General features: G+C 41.8%; 1 protein-coding gene across 1 annotated transcript in view; it reads left to right on the top strand.

Moving 5' to 3' along the window:
- The first annotated feature begins 340 nt into the window (after positions 1-340).
- LOC143277363 (BAG family molecular chaperone regulator 1-like) overlaps positions 341-18845 on the top strand; it is a 36257-nt gene continuing 17752 nt past the window's right edge. Inside the window, exons 1-5 of the mRNA XM_076582147.1 lie at positions 341-386; positions 12207-12341; positions 12787-12878; positions 15337-15402; positions 15994-16113. Coding sequence (XP_076438262.1) covers positions 341-386; positions 12207-12341; positions 12787-12878; positions 15337-15402; positions 15994-16113 — 459 coding nt within the window. The remainder of the gene's footprint in view (positions 387-12206; positions 12342-12786; positions 12879-15336; positions 15403-15993; positions 16114-18845) is intronic.

Genomic DNA, 18845 nt, shown 5'->3' with positions numbered 1-18845 from the left:
ATTATTATTATTATTATTATTATTATTATTAAGATAGATACATTCCCTTCATTTTTGGGGGGTGGGGCTGGTTAACCGATAACATTTTTAGAAGTAACATTTTTCCCCATCAGTTTCGTCTTCAAGGTAAGACAGCCTGTACGTTTCACGCGATTGGGTTCGAACGATCTTCTTGGTTACACTGTCTTGACTGTAAGGCTTTGTGTGACGGGAGAAAGAGGAGAGCGGTGGACGGGGATGGTGTGGGGTGCCAAATTGAAAGGGCCAGTCTGAAATGTGGCCAAAACTCGACATGTCCGTTACCAGGCGAACATAACTTTAAAGTTATTCCCCTTGCATCATGGCTGGCAGTCGGGAGGGAGCATTGAAACTTCATCTTGTGCACGGTCGGTCATCTCGTTGAATGATATTGCTCAGTTGCAGTGTAATGTACTAGTGGGCATGTTCTTTTTGAAGTCTTTATGGCTAAGAACATTTAATTTTGTGTTTTTTCTTTGTGATGGAAATAATTCGGTGTCTGCCCCGTTCAGTACCGTGGCACACGAGGAGAAATTTTGCGTTTGTCTCACATACTGGTGGTCGTAGACAAAGATTGTGGCACATGAGTAACACCTAAGTATGCATCTTTTTTCTTTCTTTTTTTCTTTTTTTTTTTTTATTCACATAAACGATTCAGGGGCTTCTAACTCAAATCTATTGTCTTTTGTAATGAACCAAACATTTTTCAAATGCAAATATCAACCGTGCTTGAGACTTGTATTACTAGTAGTAGTACTAGTACTAGTACTAGTATAAGGACTGGCAAGTCATCTGCATAGAACTCTCGGCCATTTTATGTCCACTCCCCATCGAATCTTCATCGTCACTTCTTCCATTTTATTTAATTTATTTATTTTCTTCTTTTGTTTGTTATTGTTGGGCAGGGTACGCAAGTGTGAAGTACACTTCTGCAAGAAACTTTGTTTTATTCTTCATAATCAAAAAAAGTTTTCATTTAAGATGGTGTTGGTGTCAAGGAGATTTGTGAACATGTTAGTATTTTGTGCAAGTTTAACTTCAGTTGATAGTGCTTTCCATGTTTGTGCAATTCGGTTAGCCAATGAATTTTTTCTAATGTTGGTGTTGCAGTGTTCTAAACAAATATTCTTTCTTGTAATTTGTAGAACTACTTTGTCTGATGTCCTATGCTGTGAATTTTAGACATGTCCAAGTGTTGATGGATAGTACATAATCTCCAGAACCAGTGTGAACTAATGTATGATCTCAATCACCAGAGGCAGACAATAAATAACAGTATCATTTTCTTTTCTTTCTTTTTTATTTTATTTATTAAACTACTCAATTTAAAGACTGAAAAATGTTTGCTTGCCACATATAAAAAAAAAAGAAAAGAAAAAAAAAGCAGTATGGATCATGACACAAGAATGAAGAATGCAATAGTACATTATGAATTATCACATTTCTGAGGTCTGCATTGATCAGAACATGTGTACATCATGAATTATCACATTTTTTAGGTCTGCATCGATTGGAACAGGTGTTATATAATAATGATATTATTTTTTTTTGTCAGTGTTATGCATGCATGATAATTTTGATTTAGGTGATAATTTATTTAATCAAAATTTCAGTTAAGTATGCTGAACCCAGTTTAGAATACCCTATGCCTGTTTTGGGTTTTAGTTTTACTAACTTTGAGACCTGAGATTTTTTTCTAAATTGATGAACATTCCTAGAAATCGCTAAGATTTTTGACGACATTATTATATATAAACTGGGCAAGTGAAAAACAGTAAATGTTTATCCCAGCTAGTATAATCTTACTTGGATCTGTCAGTTCCTGACAGTGTTTCACACTGCAAATGTTGGCTTTTTTCAACTCTGCATGTTGCAGTGGAGGCTAAAAACAACAACAACAAAAAACAAAAACATTCTCTTGAGTTGGCCCTGGTTGTTAGCTGGGCTAAACTGAAATCAGTAGTATTAATAGTGATAATATTATTAGTGTGAAATCTGCAATAGATAAATAATACAGGCGTATATGAGGAATTTGATTTTAAATCACAGCCGAGGACATGATTGCTTGGTACACCATTTTGAGGAAGAGCACACCAGTTTTTTTTACAAGAATACACCAAATACAAATATAAGGTATGCAGGTCTGGAAATGTAGAGTGTCGCCAGGGTGAACTTGAACTGAAACTAGGGAAAGGACTTTGGACCTAACCCATTTGCATTTTACACGGAACAGTTCCTCACAAGCAGCTATTTGATTTTCATTCATTGTTAAGGTGAGATATTTTCCACCATTTGTATTGATCCTGATTCATGGTTAAGACCAGTTATTTTCCACCATTTAAGGTCTTTAAATAGTGTGTGTTTTACGTCTTTATGTCTATATACACAACATATAATCAAGTCGGTGATTTTTATATGAAAATTTCTGGTTTTTAGTGTCTTTTAAATCTAATATGTACTGCTTCAGGGGGTGGGGTGGGGAGGGGGGGGGGGGTTGCCCCTCGAGGCCCCGTAGGCCTCCCAACAGGGCACTGCCCATGTACCCTGCCAGGAGCCTCGGCGGCCCCTGGACCCCCTGCCTTTCAGTTTTGTGGTTTTCTGGCAGTTGCACTCATGTGATGGAGTCTCCCGTCGGTCCGACAGATGAGGGGGCAGGCAGGCTTATCTGTCGGTGTGTGTCCTCATATGGGAGAAGAGGCCTATTCTGGATGTGCAGCACGTTCCACAGGTATTGCAAGGGAAAACGTCTCCAGAAGTTGAGACCTGCTTCTTTCGCTCATGCTTCTCCTTAATGGCCAGCGTTCTCTTGTTTTCAAACGTCTTTATGCCACTAGAGCACAGCATCCTCCAGCGAGAGCGGTCAAGGGCATCAGTTTCCCAGGAAGCGATGTCTATATCACAGGCTTTGAGGTTTGTCTTCAAGGTGTCCTTGAAGCGCTTGCAGGGTCTTCCAAGTTCATGGTGGCCTTCCTTCAGCTGGCCATACAAAAGCATCTTTGGGATCCTGCTGTCTGTCATGTGGACAACGTGCCCTGTCCAGCGTAGCTGGCACTGGATCAGCAGGCTTTCGATGCTGGGCAGGCCACTCCTCTCTAGGACCTGGAGGTTGGAGACCCTGTCTTGCCACTTTATGCCAAGGATCTTTCGTAGGCATCTCTGGTGAAACTGCTCAAGTTGTTGAATGTGACTGCGATACGTCGTCCATGTTTCACAGCAGTACCACAAGGTGGTCAGCACAGCAGCTCTGTAGGTTTTCATCTTGGTGCTGAGCCTGATGCCTCTGTTGTTCCACAGCCTGTTGAGTCTGCCAAAGGCGAGCTGGCCTTGGCGATGCACAGTGTCACTTCTGCATCAAGGGCTCCATTGCTGCATATGGTACTGCCCATGTAGCAAAACTTGTCGACTGACTTGATCTCTGTGTCATCGATCTTGATTGCAGGTGGGGGGATGCACTGGCATTTTGTGAGCTAGCTGGTTGGTACATGGACTCAGTCTTGCTGAGTCTGATGGTGAGTCCAAAGCACCTGCAGGAGGTTGAGAACCTGTCCATAATGAACTGCATGTCCTCATGGGTATGTGCAGCAAGCACACAGTCATCAGCAAAGAGGAACTCTCTCAACAGTGCCCCAAACACCCTGGACCTGGCATGCAGTCACCGCATGTTGAAAAGTTTGCCATCTATGCGAAACTGAATGTAGATGCCCCGGTCAGTCTTGGAAGGCATCAATCAGCTTGGCAGAGAAGAGAATGGAGAACAGTGTGAGTGCCAGGACGCAACCCTGCTTCACTCCATTTACCACAGGGAATGGATCCGACATGTCAGTATTTTCCTGTACTCTCGCCTGCAAAGCCATCGTGGAATGACACAATCAGTTGGATTAGGCTCTCTGGGCAGCCGAACTTTAGGAGGATCTTTCACAGACCACGGCGGTTCACCGTGTCAAAGGCCTTAGTCAGGTCTACAAAGACCATGTGGACCTCCTTGTTTTGTTCACGGCACTTCTCTTGCATCTGGCGTATGGCAAACACCATGTCACATGTTCCCCTGCCTGAGTGGAAGCCGCACTGTGGTTCAGGGATGACTGTGTTGGAGACATGGTCCAGCAGTCTGTTCAGTATGATGTGGGCAAAGATCTCGCTGGCGATGCAGAGGAGAGAGATTCCATGGTGGTTATCGCAGGATGTTTTGTCTCCCTTCCGTTTGTAAATGTGGACAATTGAAGCATCCTTGAAATCCTGGGGGACCTCCTCTCTCCCAGATAGACTGGAACAGGGCAGTCAGCTTGTCTGTCAGCACCTTGCCTCCATACTTGTAGATGTCAGCCTGGATTCCATCCGCTCCTGGTGCTTTTCCTGACGTTGTCAGCTTCAGGGCCTTCTGGGTCTCGGCTTTGGTGGGAGGGGCAGCTAGCGAGTCATTGAATGGTAGCTGTGGGAGGGCTGCAATTACCTCGTCAGATACGGACGAGTCCCTGTTGAGGAGGGTGTTGAAGTGCTCTGCCCAGCGGGCAAGGATGTCTTGTCTGTCAGGAGGGTGGTCTGGTCCATGGCTCGGACAGTGGTTGATCCTGTGACTCTCGGCCCACACACAGCTCGGAGACCATCATGGAAGGTCTTCATGTCGTGAGCATCAGCAGCGGACTGAAGCTCTTCGGACTTTCTCTCCCACCAGGTGTTCTTCATCTCACGCAGCCTCTTCTGTACGAGTTGCTTGGTTTGCAAGAACTGGTTCTCTTTCCTCGGGCAGTCTTTATCGGAAATGTGATCCTGATGCCATATGTGCAGTGTGTTCAGGAGCTTGGAGATTCCAGAGTCGTTTTCGTCAAACTAGTCTTTGTGGCTCCTCTGGACAAAGCCGAGTGTGTCAGCTGCTGCTGTGTACACAGCATCTCTAAAGGTGCTGCATAGCTCTTCTGCATCAGTCGATGCAGGAATTTCTTGGAGAGCTGCTTGGATTTGCTGCTGCAGCATGTCCTTGGTGATAGGGAGGCGATGGATGTTCAGCTTCCTAGGTGATTTCTGCCTGGCTGGTTGGAGCTTGCATGCAAGTCTGATGTTCATCTTGCTGCGTACCAGACGATGGTCTGACCAACAGACTGCTCCTCCCATGCAGTGTGTAATGGAAACATCACCTCTGTCCCTCTGCCGGACAATCACATAGTCGAGCATGTGCCATTGCTTGGAATGGGGGTGCATCCATGTGTTCTTGTACTTGTCCGCTTGTTGGAAGAGGGTGTTAGTGATGGTCAGTCCATGCTGCGTGCAGAGCGAGAGCAAAAGCAGTCTGTTGGAGTTGCACTTGCCAGTGCCGTGCTGTTCTAGGACTTTTGGTCACGAGGAGAAGTCCACGCCAACATGGGCAGTGAAATCCCCAAGGAGGATCAGCCTGTCCTTTCTGTCTACCGCTGAAATGATGCAGCTGAGCTCTTCGTAGAAAGCTTCTTTGATGTCATCAGGGTTGGTCATCATTGGGGCATAGCAGCTAATGACTGAGGAGAAGCGATCCTTGGACAGCTTCAGACGCAGGGTCATCAGCCTATCGTTTATCCCAGGGAAGGCTGTCGAGCTGTCGTGCAAGTTTGGTTCGTATGGCAAAGCCCATGCCTGAGTTTCTTGGGGTGCCATCTGGCTTCCCAGTGCAGTAGAAGGTGTAGCCCCCTCCAACTTCCTCCAGCTGGGTTTCACCAGCAAACCTGGTTTCGCTCAGGGCTGCTATGTCCACCTGGTAGCGATCAAGCATTCTAGCAATGAGTGCTGTGCGTCTTTCTGGTCTGTCATCTCTGTCTAAGAGGTGCGAACATTCCAGGCACCCAGTCAGGGCATGACTCCTGGTTCTCTTCTTCTGTTTGTTTTCGACCGCTATTGTTGGATGTCCAAGTAGGTGCAGTTTCCTACTAGGTACTAGGTGAGGCAGGCTTTGTTTAGGGATCCTTTTATCTCCCCTTCCCCATGTGGGGAGAGCAGTGCTGTCCCTAAAAAGGGCTGCTCTGACACTGTGGGAGGATGCGGGCACCGCATCTGCCCCAGTCTACGGCGGACAACCATCACCCCACAGCCACCTGCGTGCAGAGTCGTGACTAGGAACTGCCAGCAGCATCCTCTGCCTGTCCCTGTTACCACTTCTCCATCGCCGCAGGGCTTGGGAAAGCTGGGTGTTGAAGGGCTAGCTCATCGTTTCCGACATTAGCCTGGTTGCCTGACCAGCACAGGTGACTTTTTTTTTTAATGAGGAGTTGTGCAGTCCCTTCCCCACTCTCTTGCCTGCCGACGCTCACAGTCCCACAGGTGCAGATACTGCCATGTGCAGGACAGCCTCAGCAGGTGCAGGTTTTTTCTTCGGAGCTCCATCTCCTAGGACTTCCAGCCAAGGATTAGAGCTCCCCCTGCCCTTTGGTCCTCCTCTTCCACTTTCACAGCCATTGGGAAAGGTTTCCTCCTCCGCTTGTTCCGTCATTGGGAGACTTCACATGCGGCAGGTAGTACTGGGTTACATGGTACCAGCAGCAAGGGCTATGTCCCTGACCTGACACACACCAACAGGTAAGCCTGCCTGCCTACTTATCCGTCGGACCGACGGGAGACTCCATCACATGAATGCAACTGCCAGAAAACCACAAAACTGAAAGGCAGGGGTCCAGGGGCCGCCGAGGCTCCTGGCAGGGTACATGGGCAGTGCCCTGTTGGGGGGCAGTTGCTCCCCCCAACCACTGAAGCAGAACATATTAGATTTAAAAGGCATTTGGAAGGCTCTTTTGCACTGCTCTGGCAGTTGCACTCATGTACATATATGATAGAAATATATATATATATATATATATGCATAAGAGCTTGAGGTATAAATATAATCCATGCATACACAAAGAAAAACACAAATGCAAGTAAAGCCACAAACTTAGAATGGACCAAACCACTGGCCACACAGCTGACACCATGCAGATGCCATGCCAGTCCTCCTGGACCCTGCGCACTGACAGTGCAGTAAATGTGTGTGTGTGCATGTGCTTGTGTGTGTGTGTTTTGCGGAAATAGAGAGGTGAAGTTAACAAAGGGCTGTCCAACACATAACAGGCCTGTTTATTACTTCCCTTGTCTCAAGTCTTCGGTCATAGTAGTATTGAAGTTGCCTGTGTGTGTGTATGTGTGTGTGTGTGTGTGTCAAAGCCACCTCTGCCTCTGTGTTTGTGTGTGTGTATGTGTTTGTGTCTGTGACTGTGTGTTCCTGCTTCATATGTGCAGAGGTGAAGACAAAGGGATGACCACCTGAAAAAGTTGCGTCCCTGCATAGGCACATTGGTTGTTGCACAGTCAAATACGCACACAAACACATGGCATTCATGCAGACGTAGACACATACAGACAGACACGCACACACTGCGTGCGCACACACGTACGCACACACGAGCATATTTAGAGTTAGATTTTTTTTGTTGCAATGTACAATGTATTTCAGTTTAGAATAAGTGATCTTTTCTTTTCTGTTAAGTCTAATCACTTTTATCAGTTTTAGAAAAAAAAAATCCACTGTATTGGACGGTTATATTTTAAGTGAACAGAAAAGAGCACACACACACACAAATGCGCACGCACGCACACATACATTGTGGAAAAAATTGAAACAGCTAAAAACAATGGAATCGCATCAAAACACACAATCCCTGTCAGTTAAAAGATGGATTACCCACTTACATGAACTTATTGGAAACAAAGTTGGTATGGATGATGAAAACCAAAATACCAGTGATAATGGGATGAAAAACGGTTTTAACAATGTGGATTGTAATAACACTTGTTTAGATAATGATATATCTGACACAGAAGTAATAAAAGCGTGCCAAAAATTGAAGAACAACAAATCACCGGGCATAGACGGTATCAGAAATGAGATAATTAAAGCTGTTTTACTGGACTTACTTCCTACAATTAAAACAGTACTTAATTACATTCTAAAAACTGGATGTTATCCGGATTTGTGGAAAAATGGGATATCTATCCCAATTCATAAAGAGGGAGATAAATCAAACCCAAATAACTACAGAGGAATAACTAAAAATTGTTCTTTAAGCAATCTACTTTGTCTAATCCTCAACAGCAGATTAAATGATTATTTAGAATCAAACAATTTACTTGCAAAAGAACAAGCTGGATTTAGAAAAGGTTTTAGAACTACAGACCATATTTTTGTTTTGAAAAAAATTGTTGATTACACCATGAAAAATAGAACGGACAGATTATACGCATGTTTCGTGGATTTCAAAAAAGCGTTTGATAGCATTTCACATGCAGGTATGTTCACAAAACTAAAAAAAATCGGTATACGAGGTAGGTGCTTCAATTTAATAAAAAGTTTGTATACAGACACAAAAGTCTGCACCCGTAATGAAAATGGATTCTCCCCTTCAATCTATGTTCGAAGAGGAGTACTACAGGGAAATACACTGAGCCCCACGTTATTCAATATATTTATAAATGATATTGTTGACTGGCTCCCAGATACTGATTCGCCAACAGTTAGTCATTCTCAAAACAAAAGTATCTCTTGTCTTTTATATGCTGATGACTTCGTATTACTTTCAAAATCTAAACATGGCCTACAGCTGAAACTAAACCAGTTACATTTATATTGTAAACAATGGGGTATTGAAATCAATAGAGGCAAAACAAAAGTTGTCATATTTTCGAGATCAGAACCACGAGCTCGACTGTTTTTTAAATGTGGAACAGAAGTTATAGAAACAACTGAACAATATAAATACCTGGGAATAATATTACATAAATCAGGCAGTTTTGAAAAGGCTATGGAACATCTGGCAAAACAAGGTAATAAAGCTTCTCATATTCTTAAAAGATCTTTCAAGAATGAAAACATAAGCATACATATAATATCAAAATTATTTGATAGTCTCGTTTTACCAATACTAACGTATGGAGCAGAAATATGGTTCCCCACTTGAGAAAAAGCAGGTGCTACTTTTACCTTTGACAAACTATATAACCATTGTCTCATGAACAAAATTCCTCATGAGCATGTTCATCTAAACTTTTTTAAACAAATACTGGGTGTCCACAAAAAAGCCACAAATTTAGCAATACTTGGTGAAATAGGTAAATACCCCTTAAGTTTAAAAGTGATTTGTCAAGTAATAAAATTTTGGTTTCACATAACACAGGCATGAGAAAATTCGTATATCAAAATTGTGTATGATGACATGCTTACAGAGGAAACAAAACAGCGAACATGGATTAATTTTATTGAAATTATATTACATAATCTTGGTTTAGGACATGTTTGGAATAATCAGTCAACATTCAATATTCATAGACTTAGCCACGTTATAATGAATAAACTAGAATATGGATATGTTTTATTCTGGAAGAGAAACAAATCTGAAAATAAATCTAAACTACTATTCTATAATAAAGTTACTCGTGAATACAGAACCGAGCCTTATTTGCTTGAAGGATATCTTAATTATAATCAAAAACAATCATTGTGCAAATTAAGAATATCCTGTCATGATTTAGCAATAGAAAAAGGCCGATATTTCAACATTCCAAAAGAAAGGAGACTATGTTTACAATGTCAAACAATAGAGGATGAATTTCATTTCTTAGATGACTGCTAATTATACAAAGAAATTAGAATAGAATTCATACAAAAAATTCAAAATTACATTCCAAATATTATTAAACCCAGTCAGCTAATACTGGAAGACAAACTTGTGGGACTGTTTGGGAAATTTGTCAGTAACTGCTGTCAAAAACGCCATAGCGTGCAAGAGTGATTCAGTGTCTTGTTCAGCATTTATCTTTCTTTTCTTTTCTTTTTTTTTGGCGTGGTTTCATGTTACTTTGCATGCGTGTCTCATAAACCTTGTTCAGGTTTAATTGACATTAAAATTGATTCTGATTCTGATTCTGATTAAAATTGATTCTGTGTATTATACACAATTGAAGTGCAAAGCTGACAACATGACAAACACAAGAGCAACCACAAATTAAGCCCAAGAGCACTAATTATGATAATAATAACATGAAGAAGAAGAACAAAAGATGCATGAAGCAGACATGAGCACCGACATACCCCAAAACAATAGTATTACTAAAACCAGAAGAAGAAGAAAACACATTTTCTTTCACAACACAATGACATTGTAAAAACCAACTGAATTAGTTATTTTCTGACCGATGAAATGTGGTTATTTTCTCTCCTGCCTTCAAAGGTTTTCTGGAGCAATTAATGGCAGCACAATACAGCATGTTCTCTTTTTCACTTTCTTGCTCAGTGAAGTTGTGGGTGTACAATGGCTGCTACATCAGTACATGTGTGGCAGGGTCACATCAAGTTGTCACGTGGTGAACTACAGGATTGATCGGTCCATTCGGTTTATGTCCGTGAAGCAAAGCACCCACACACATGCACATACAGAACCACTTTATCACCCTGTGATGTGGTGTATGATGTTTATCAGGAGTGGAGAACCACTTTATCACCCTGTGATGTGGTGTATGATGTTTATCAGGAGTGGAGAACCACTTTATCACCCTGTGATGTGGTGTATGATGTTTATCAGGACTGGAGAACCACTTTATCACCCTGTGACGTATGATGTTTATCAGGAGTGAAGAACCACTTTATCACCCTGTGATGTGGTGTATGATGTTTATCAGGAGTGAAGAACCACTTTATCACCCTGTGATGTGGTGTATGTTTATCAGGAGTGAAGAACCACTTTATCACCCTGTGACGTATGATGTTTATCAGGACTGGAGAACCACTTTATCACCCTGCGATGTATGATGTTTATCAGGAGTGGAGAACTACTTTATCCCCCTGTGATGTGGTGTATGATGTTTATCAGGACTGGAGAACCACTTTATCACCCTGTGACGTGGTGTATGATGTTTATCAGGAGTGGAGAACCACTTTATCACCCTGCGATGTATGATGTTTATCAGGAGTGAAGAACCACTTTATCACCCTGTGATGTGGTGTATGTTTATAAGGAGTGAAGAACCACTTTATCACCCTGTGATGTATGATGTTTATCAGGAGTGAAGAACCACTTTATCACCCTATGTTGTATCATGTTTATAAGGAGTGAAGAACCACTTTATCACCCTGTGATGTGGTGTATGATGTTTATCAGGAGTGAAGAACCACTTTATCACCCCATGTTGTATCATGTTTATAAGGAGTGAAGAACCACTTTATCACCCTGTGATATATGATGTTTATCAGGAGTGAAGAACCTTTTTACCATCCTGTGATGTATGATGTTTATCAGGAGTGAAGAACCACTTTATCACCCTGTGATGTATGATGTTTATCAGGACTGGAGAACCACTTTATCACCCTGTGATGTATGATGTTTATCAGGAGTGAAGAACCACTTTATCACCTTGTGATGTGATGTATGATGTTTATCAGGAGTGAAGAACCACTTTATCTCCCTGTGATGTATGCTGTTTATCAGGAGTGGAGAACCACTTTATCACCCTGTGATGTATGATTATCAGGAGTGAAGAACCACTTTATCACCCTGTGATGTATGATGTTTATCAGGAGTGAAGAACCACTTTATCACCTTGTGATGTGATATATGATTATCAGGAGTGAAGAACCACTTTATCACCCTGTGATTTGTTGTATCATGTTTATCAGGAGAGAAGAACCACTCTGTCACTCTGTGATGTGGTGTATGATGTTTATCAGGAGTGAAGAACCACTTTATCACCTTGTGATGTGATGTATGATGTTTATCAGGAGTGGAGAACCACTTTATCACCCTGCGATGTATGATGTTTATCAGGAGTGAAGAACCACTTTATCACCCTGTGACGTATGATGTTTATCAGGAGTGAAGAACCACTTTATCACCCTGTGACGTATGATGTTTATCAGGACTGGAGAACCACTTTATCACCCTGCGATGTATGATGTTTATCAGGAGTGAAGAACCACTTTATCACCCTGTGATGTGATGTATGATGTTTATCAGGAGTGAAGAACCACTTTATCACCCTGTGACGTATGATGTTTATCAGGAGTGAAGAACCTTTTTACCATCCTGTGATGTATGATGTTTATCAGGAGTGAAGAACCACTTTATCACCCTGTGATGTATGATGTTTATCAGGAGTGAAGAACCACTTTATCACCCTGTGATGTGTTGTATGGTGTTTATTAGGAGTGAAGAACCACTTTATCACCCTGACGGCATCAGAGGCGGATGAAGGCACTGAGCTGGCTGTGCGACATTTGACTGCTGCTGCTCAGAATGTGACTGGGATACCTCAAGAACGTCAGAAGCTTATCTTTAAAGGTACCATTGGCTTTTGGATAACTATCTGTAATAACATGAACTTTCTTTGTTCAGTTTTCTGTTCTTTTGTGTGCTTTGTATCACCTGTGTGATATGTCTTCAGCAGGTAAGAGGACAGTAGATGTATGTATTTTGTGTTAGCTGTGTGATTCTTCTTTGTCAGGTAAGAGTTTAGTTGTTGTGTTTGTGTCATTCACCTGTGTGATCCTCCATCACCAGGTAAGGGATTAGTAGTCATTTATGTGTCATTTTAACTCTTCAGTTCATCTTCACCAGGTAAGATGTTTGTGGCTGTTTATGTGTCGTTTTACCTGTGTTATTCTTCTTCACCAGGTATGGGGTTAGTGGTTGTGTGTGTGGTATTTTCCTGTGTGATTCTTCCTCACCAGGTAAAGGGACAGTTGATATGTGAGCACTGTGTCACTTGTGTGATTCCTGTTTCCAGGCAAATCACTGACACAGGGCGGGGACCTGAACAAAAGCCTGTCATCACTGGGCCTTCGTCAGGGCTCCAAAGTCATGGTGCTTGGCTCAAAGGTACCTGCTTCCATCTTTTCTGCATGCTGTTTTCTCCAAATTAAACTTCAGGACTCAGCAAAGTAATGCAGTACCTTACCTTGTGATTGCTCATCATTTGTTGTTACTGTTTTTAGAGGAAACAATCTTAACTGAATTTCTTTTGGTTGAACTTGAAGATTCATGTACATCAGTCAAAATATTTAGAATCTGATGTCACTGACTTTTAAATTTGATGGGCTGTGCCATAACTTTCATGTAAATATGGTGTATTCTTTCTCACAGAATGTCATACTGTTGTTTTCTGATGAGGTCATGGTAATTGATAGGTGCTGTCACTGTGTGACTGTCATATTTGTCTTGTCGTTGACAGCCTGCTTAATCATAGTGAATGTTATATGTTCTGTCAAACAGACATAGTTTGATGTATATGTTGTCACTGAGTTGCAGTCATTTGAGTTATGTGTTGTCATTGAGTGGTAGTCGTTTGAGGTATATGTTGTCACTGATTGGCAGTCATTTGAGGTATATGTTGTCACTGAGTGGCAGTCATTCGAGGTATATGTTGTCACTGATTGGCAGTCATTTGAGGCATATGTTGTCACTAATTGGTAGTCATTTGAGGTATATGTTGTCACTGATTGGCAGTCATTTGAGGTATATGTTGTCACTGATTGGTAGTCATTTGAGGTATATGTTGTCACTGATTGGTAGTCATTTGAGGCATATGTTGTCACTGATTGGTAGTCATTTGAGGTATATGTTGTCATTGGTTGGTAGTCATTTGAGGTATATGTTGTCACTGATTGGTAGTCATTTAAGGTATATGTTGTCACTGATTGGCAGTCATTTGAGGTATATGTTGTCACTGATTGGTAGTCATTTGAGGTATATGTTGTCACTGATTGGCAGTCATTTGAGGCATATGTTGTCACTAATTTGAGGTATAATACGTTGTTACTGAGTGGCAGTCATTTGAGGCATGTGTTGTCCCTGTGTGGTAGTCACTTGAGGTATGGGTTGTCAATATATATATATATATATATATATAGAGAGAGAGAGAGAGAGAGAGAAATAGAGAAATATATTTTGGGGTTATCGGGGATGGGGGGGTTAATTACAAATCAGAATAGTGGCAGAAAAATAAAGTGCCCAAGACAGAGGCATGGAATTCCAGACTAAGCAGCAGGACCTATAAAAACATAGAGCCTTGTTAATTTTACACTTCTGCAGGTAGCTGTCATCCGAACAGCCTGTTGACAAAACAGTTTGTTCTGCAGTGTGTATGTGCTGCCTATGCCACTGGCTTGAAAAAATAACAATAGCCAAACAAAGGAAGCAGAAAACAAAGAACTGGCTGATCTCTTGATGTGTATAGCTTAATCTCTTCCTGCTGATGGTCAGTTTTGTTGACCAAGTTAAAAAGTGGTCTTTCTTTGGCCACAGACTTCAAGAAATTCAAAGTTCTGAATGGATTGTGTGCCACTGCAGTGATGTTGTAAGCTAATTTTAGCATTATTGGCCTTTCCACTGTAAATCAATCAACCAGAGTAGATGTCTTTGGTCTGTGTGTGAAGGACAAGTGTTTGTGATCCCACCATCTGAGTCATATTGATGACAGGAGGCATCTCATGTAAACACTTTGCAATGACAAGGCATGGAAATTCAGTGTTGATTGGTGTCAGTGACCGTCAGTTTTTTGTGTCTTTTTGGTTTTTTAAGTCATTGACAGTCAAGATCGTGAATGGTTGTTGTCACTGATAGTCATGACATGTGACATAGGATAGTGGTTGTTGTCACAAATAATCGTGACTTGTGACAGTCATGACAGTGGTTGTTTTCACTAACAATCATGACATGTGACAAACAGGACAGTGGTTGTTGTCACTGACAGTCGTGACATGTGACAAAAAGGATAGTGGTCGTTGTTACTGAACCCTGTGACATGTGACAAATAGGATAGTGGTTGTTGTCACTGACAATCGCGACATGTGACAAATAGGATAGTGGTTGTTGTCACTGACAATCGTCACATGTGACAAATAGGATAGTGGTTGTTGTCACTGACAATCATCATATGTGACAAACAGGATAGTGGTTGTTGTCACTGACAATCATGATATTTGACAAAAAGGATAGTGGTGGTTGTCACTGACGATCATGACATGTGACAAACAGGATAGTGTTTGTTGTTACTGACAGCCATGATATGTGACAAACAGGATAGTGGTTGTTGTCACTGACAAATGTGACATGTGACAAATAGTATAGTGGTTGTTGTCACTGACAATCATGACATGTGACAAATAGGATAGTTGTTGTTGTCACTGACAATCATGACATGTGACAAATAGGATAGTGGTTGTCACTGACAATCAAGACATGTGACAAATAGGATAGTGGTTGTTGTCACTGACAATCATGACATGTGACAAATAGGATAGTGGTTGTTGTCACTGAAAATCGTGACATGTGACAGGAGGATGCAGAGAGCAAGAGTAACCCCATCACAAGATCCCCCTTACCTACTCAGCCTCCACAGCAGGTTGTAGTGTGTGTGTGTGTGTGTTCATGTGTGTAGGCATGTTTTGTTTGTGTGTAGACTAGAAGTAGAAGGTTCTGGAATAAACAAGAATTCTGAAACCAAAAAATGGTATGATGATAGTAATGTAATGTGAAAAGGATGATTAATGTACTCTGAAGTGAAATGATAGAAGATGAATAATGCCTTGCAAACTATGACAGGAAGATTAGTCTACTGAATTTCTGTTGGCAGAGGTTTAATATATCCTGTGATTTTTAATGACAAAGATTGATGTGCTGTGACATGCAATGACAGGATTTTTTTTTTTTTTTTTTTTTTTTTTTAATCACAGAATAATTATCATGTGAACTGCAATGGTAGAGGAAGATTAATGTTGTGTGAATGATGGAAACACGACAATTAATGTCCAGTTATTGTGCTGACAGAGGATGATTATTGTGGAAATGATGAAAAAGGTCAGTGGATGACCATTATGAAGACAAAGGATGATTTATGTTTTATGAACAATAAAGAGAGAGAACGGTAGCCATGTAAGAATGGCGGTGACACAGGGTGACTAACGTATAGTCACTAGTGCATTGTGATGACCAGACCAAGCACACTGGCCAGACAGACCGGACACAGCTGGACAGTGTGGAACGCAGGCTGAGTAAGGAGGAGACGACTGTGTCTGCCTTCTTACAGCAAGGCCAGCAACTCCAAGATCAGGGGGTAGGACTCTGTTTTTGTCTTTCACTATATGTTTATGGCACATTCACTGTTGTTCCTCAACTACACCCATAGTGACTTACTTTTGGTATTGTCTCATTCTCACCAGAGGAAACACATGTGTATAAAAATCCAAAATAAACTACTTTATTATGTTCTTTACTAATTTTGATTATGTAACAAACAAGGCACATGCAAACTATATCTTAATAATGACACCATGAAGTGTACATATATATTCAATGTTAATTTGAAAAAAAGGTGTTCTAAATAAACCGCCACTGGGGCTATTGATCTTTTTATATTGTCACAACCCAAGTTTCACTTCAACAAAAGTCCACGCAGATCACAGGAACCATCACACATATCCAACTAAAGAGAGAGCCATGCATTTCAGACACTGAAGAGACAATGAATATGATCAAATACGGCTGCCACAGCACTCAACACAAACCCTGATGATGTAAACATGGCTGCCACAGCACTCAACACAAACCCTGATATAAACATGGCTGCCACAGCACTCAACACAAACCCTGATGATGTAAACATGGCTGCCACAGCACTCAACACAAACCCTGATGATGTAAACATGGCTGCCACAGCACTCAACACAAACCCTGATATAAACATGGCTGCCACAGCACTCAACACAAGCCCTGATATAAACATGGCTGTCACAGCACTCAACACAAAACTGACGAAGTCCCATTCAGCAGTTGCTGCACTCAACCAAACATCAAGACATCTCTGCCGACAGTCACTCTCCTCTCAGATCATCTCCTGCCTGTCACATTAAAACCATCTTCATCAGTACATTTCACTCCTCTCAGATCATCTCCATGCCTGTCACATTAAAACCATCTTCATCAGCACATTTCACTTCTCTCAGATCATCTCCATGTCTGTCACATTAAAACCATCTTCATCAGCACATTTCACTCCTCTCAGATCATCTCCAGCCTGTCACATTAAAACCATCTTCATCAGTACATTTCACTCCTCTCAGATCATCTCCATGCCTGTCACATTAAAACCATCTTCATCAGCACATTTCACTCCTCTCAGATCATCTCCATGCCTGTCACATTAAAACCATCTTCATTAGCACATTTCACTCCTCTCAGATCATCTCCATGCCTGTCACATTAAAACCATCTTCATCAGCACATTTCACTCCTCTCAGATCATCTGCATGCCTGTCACATTAAAATCATCTTCTTCAGCACATTTCACATCTTCATCAGCACAATTCACTCCTCTCAGATCATCTCCATGTCTGTCACATTAAAACCATCTTCATCAGCACATTTCACTCCTCTCAGATCATCTGCATGCCTGTCACATTAAAACCATCTTCTTCAGCACATTTCACATCTTCATCAGCACAATTCACTCCTCTCATATCATCTCCATGCCCGTCACATTAAAACCATCTTCATCAGCACATTTCACTCCTCTCAGATCATCTCCATGCCTGTCACATTAAAACCATCTTCATCAGCACATTTCACTCCTCTCAGATCATTTCCATGCCTGTCACATTAAAACCATCTTCATCAACACATTTCACTCCTCTCAGATCATCTCCATGTCTGTCACATTAAAACCATCTTGATCAGCACATTTCACTCCTCTCAGATCATCTCCTGCCTGTCACGGGGGGTGAGCTGTTGTTACCTGTGCGAAGCGGACGTGTTTCTCAGTGCTCTGCAAATAATTAACGTTTTTTGGTTAATTACGCTGTATTGTTTCAAATACGATCGTTGATGATTGACACTAAGCAACCATGCCTTCAGCCATGCTTGATTTCCGTGTTCGATGCGGTGGATTTGTCTCTGTTTTCATCAATTTCATGGCGAAACGAGCAAAACAGAAAGCGGCCATGCAACTTCGTACCCTCAGAGTGCGCACATGCCTGACCGGTGTATTGGTTGGACTGGCCCTCACTGTGTTTTTCTTCAGTGACCTCCTTTTACGGTGTGGCGATGTAGAGCTGAACCCCAGACCCAGGTCTGGCAGTACCATGAGGTAGGCACGGCTGACCAGTGAGGGTGTTGGACGACGAGCCAGTACTGACCAGTCAGCGGTTCCTGACCGTGACTTGTCTTCCACAGTGGCTTCAGGTGAATTACTCCTGAGCTGTGGTGATGTTGAAGCGAACCCTGGACCTAACCCTAACCCTGACCAAGGTGCGTCGACGTCCTCCAGCAGTTTGCGGCAGACCCAGCTCTCCAGCTCACACTCCACTCGTTCGACAAAGGAACCGTCCCTGGCTGATGTGATGGCAACTGTGAACGACATGAACAGTTCTGTGAACAGTAAACTGAGTGAAATGAACAGTTCCATGAACAGTAAACTGGATGAAGTCAAACAGGAAATGTGCAGCTTGCGCCAGGAGTACGGTGCCTTGCATGAACTTGTGAGTGGCCTCAAAGATGAAGTAAGTGAACTACATCATAAAAATAATGAACTGGAACAGAAGAATAAAGATTTGAATGATAAAGTAAATGATCTGGAAAAGAAATGTGATGACCTTGAAAGTAGGTCAAAAAGAAATAATTTGATTTTTCATGGCATTTTAAAAAGGGAAGGGGAAGATTGTGAAGGGGTGATTAAGGACTTGATTACTGATAAGCTTGATCTGACAGATGCATTTGAATTTGATAGAGTACATCAATTGAACTCCAAATCAGATTCCCCAATTATTGCTCGATGTTCCTTCTACAAACAAA

The sequence above is a fragment of the Babylonia areolata genome, chromosome 34, assembly GCF_041734735.1.
Source record: "Babylonia areolata isolate BAREFJ2019XMU chromosome 34, ASM4173473v1, whole genome shotgun sequence".
Taxonomy (NCBI): domain Eukaryota; kingdom Metazoa; phylum Mollusca; class Gastropoda; order Neogastropoda; family Buccinidae; genus Babylonia; species Babylonia areolata.
This window is presented reverse-complemented; position numbering and strand designations above follow the sequence as displayed.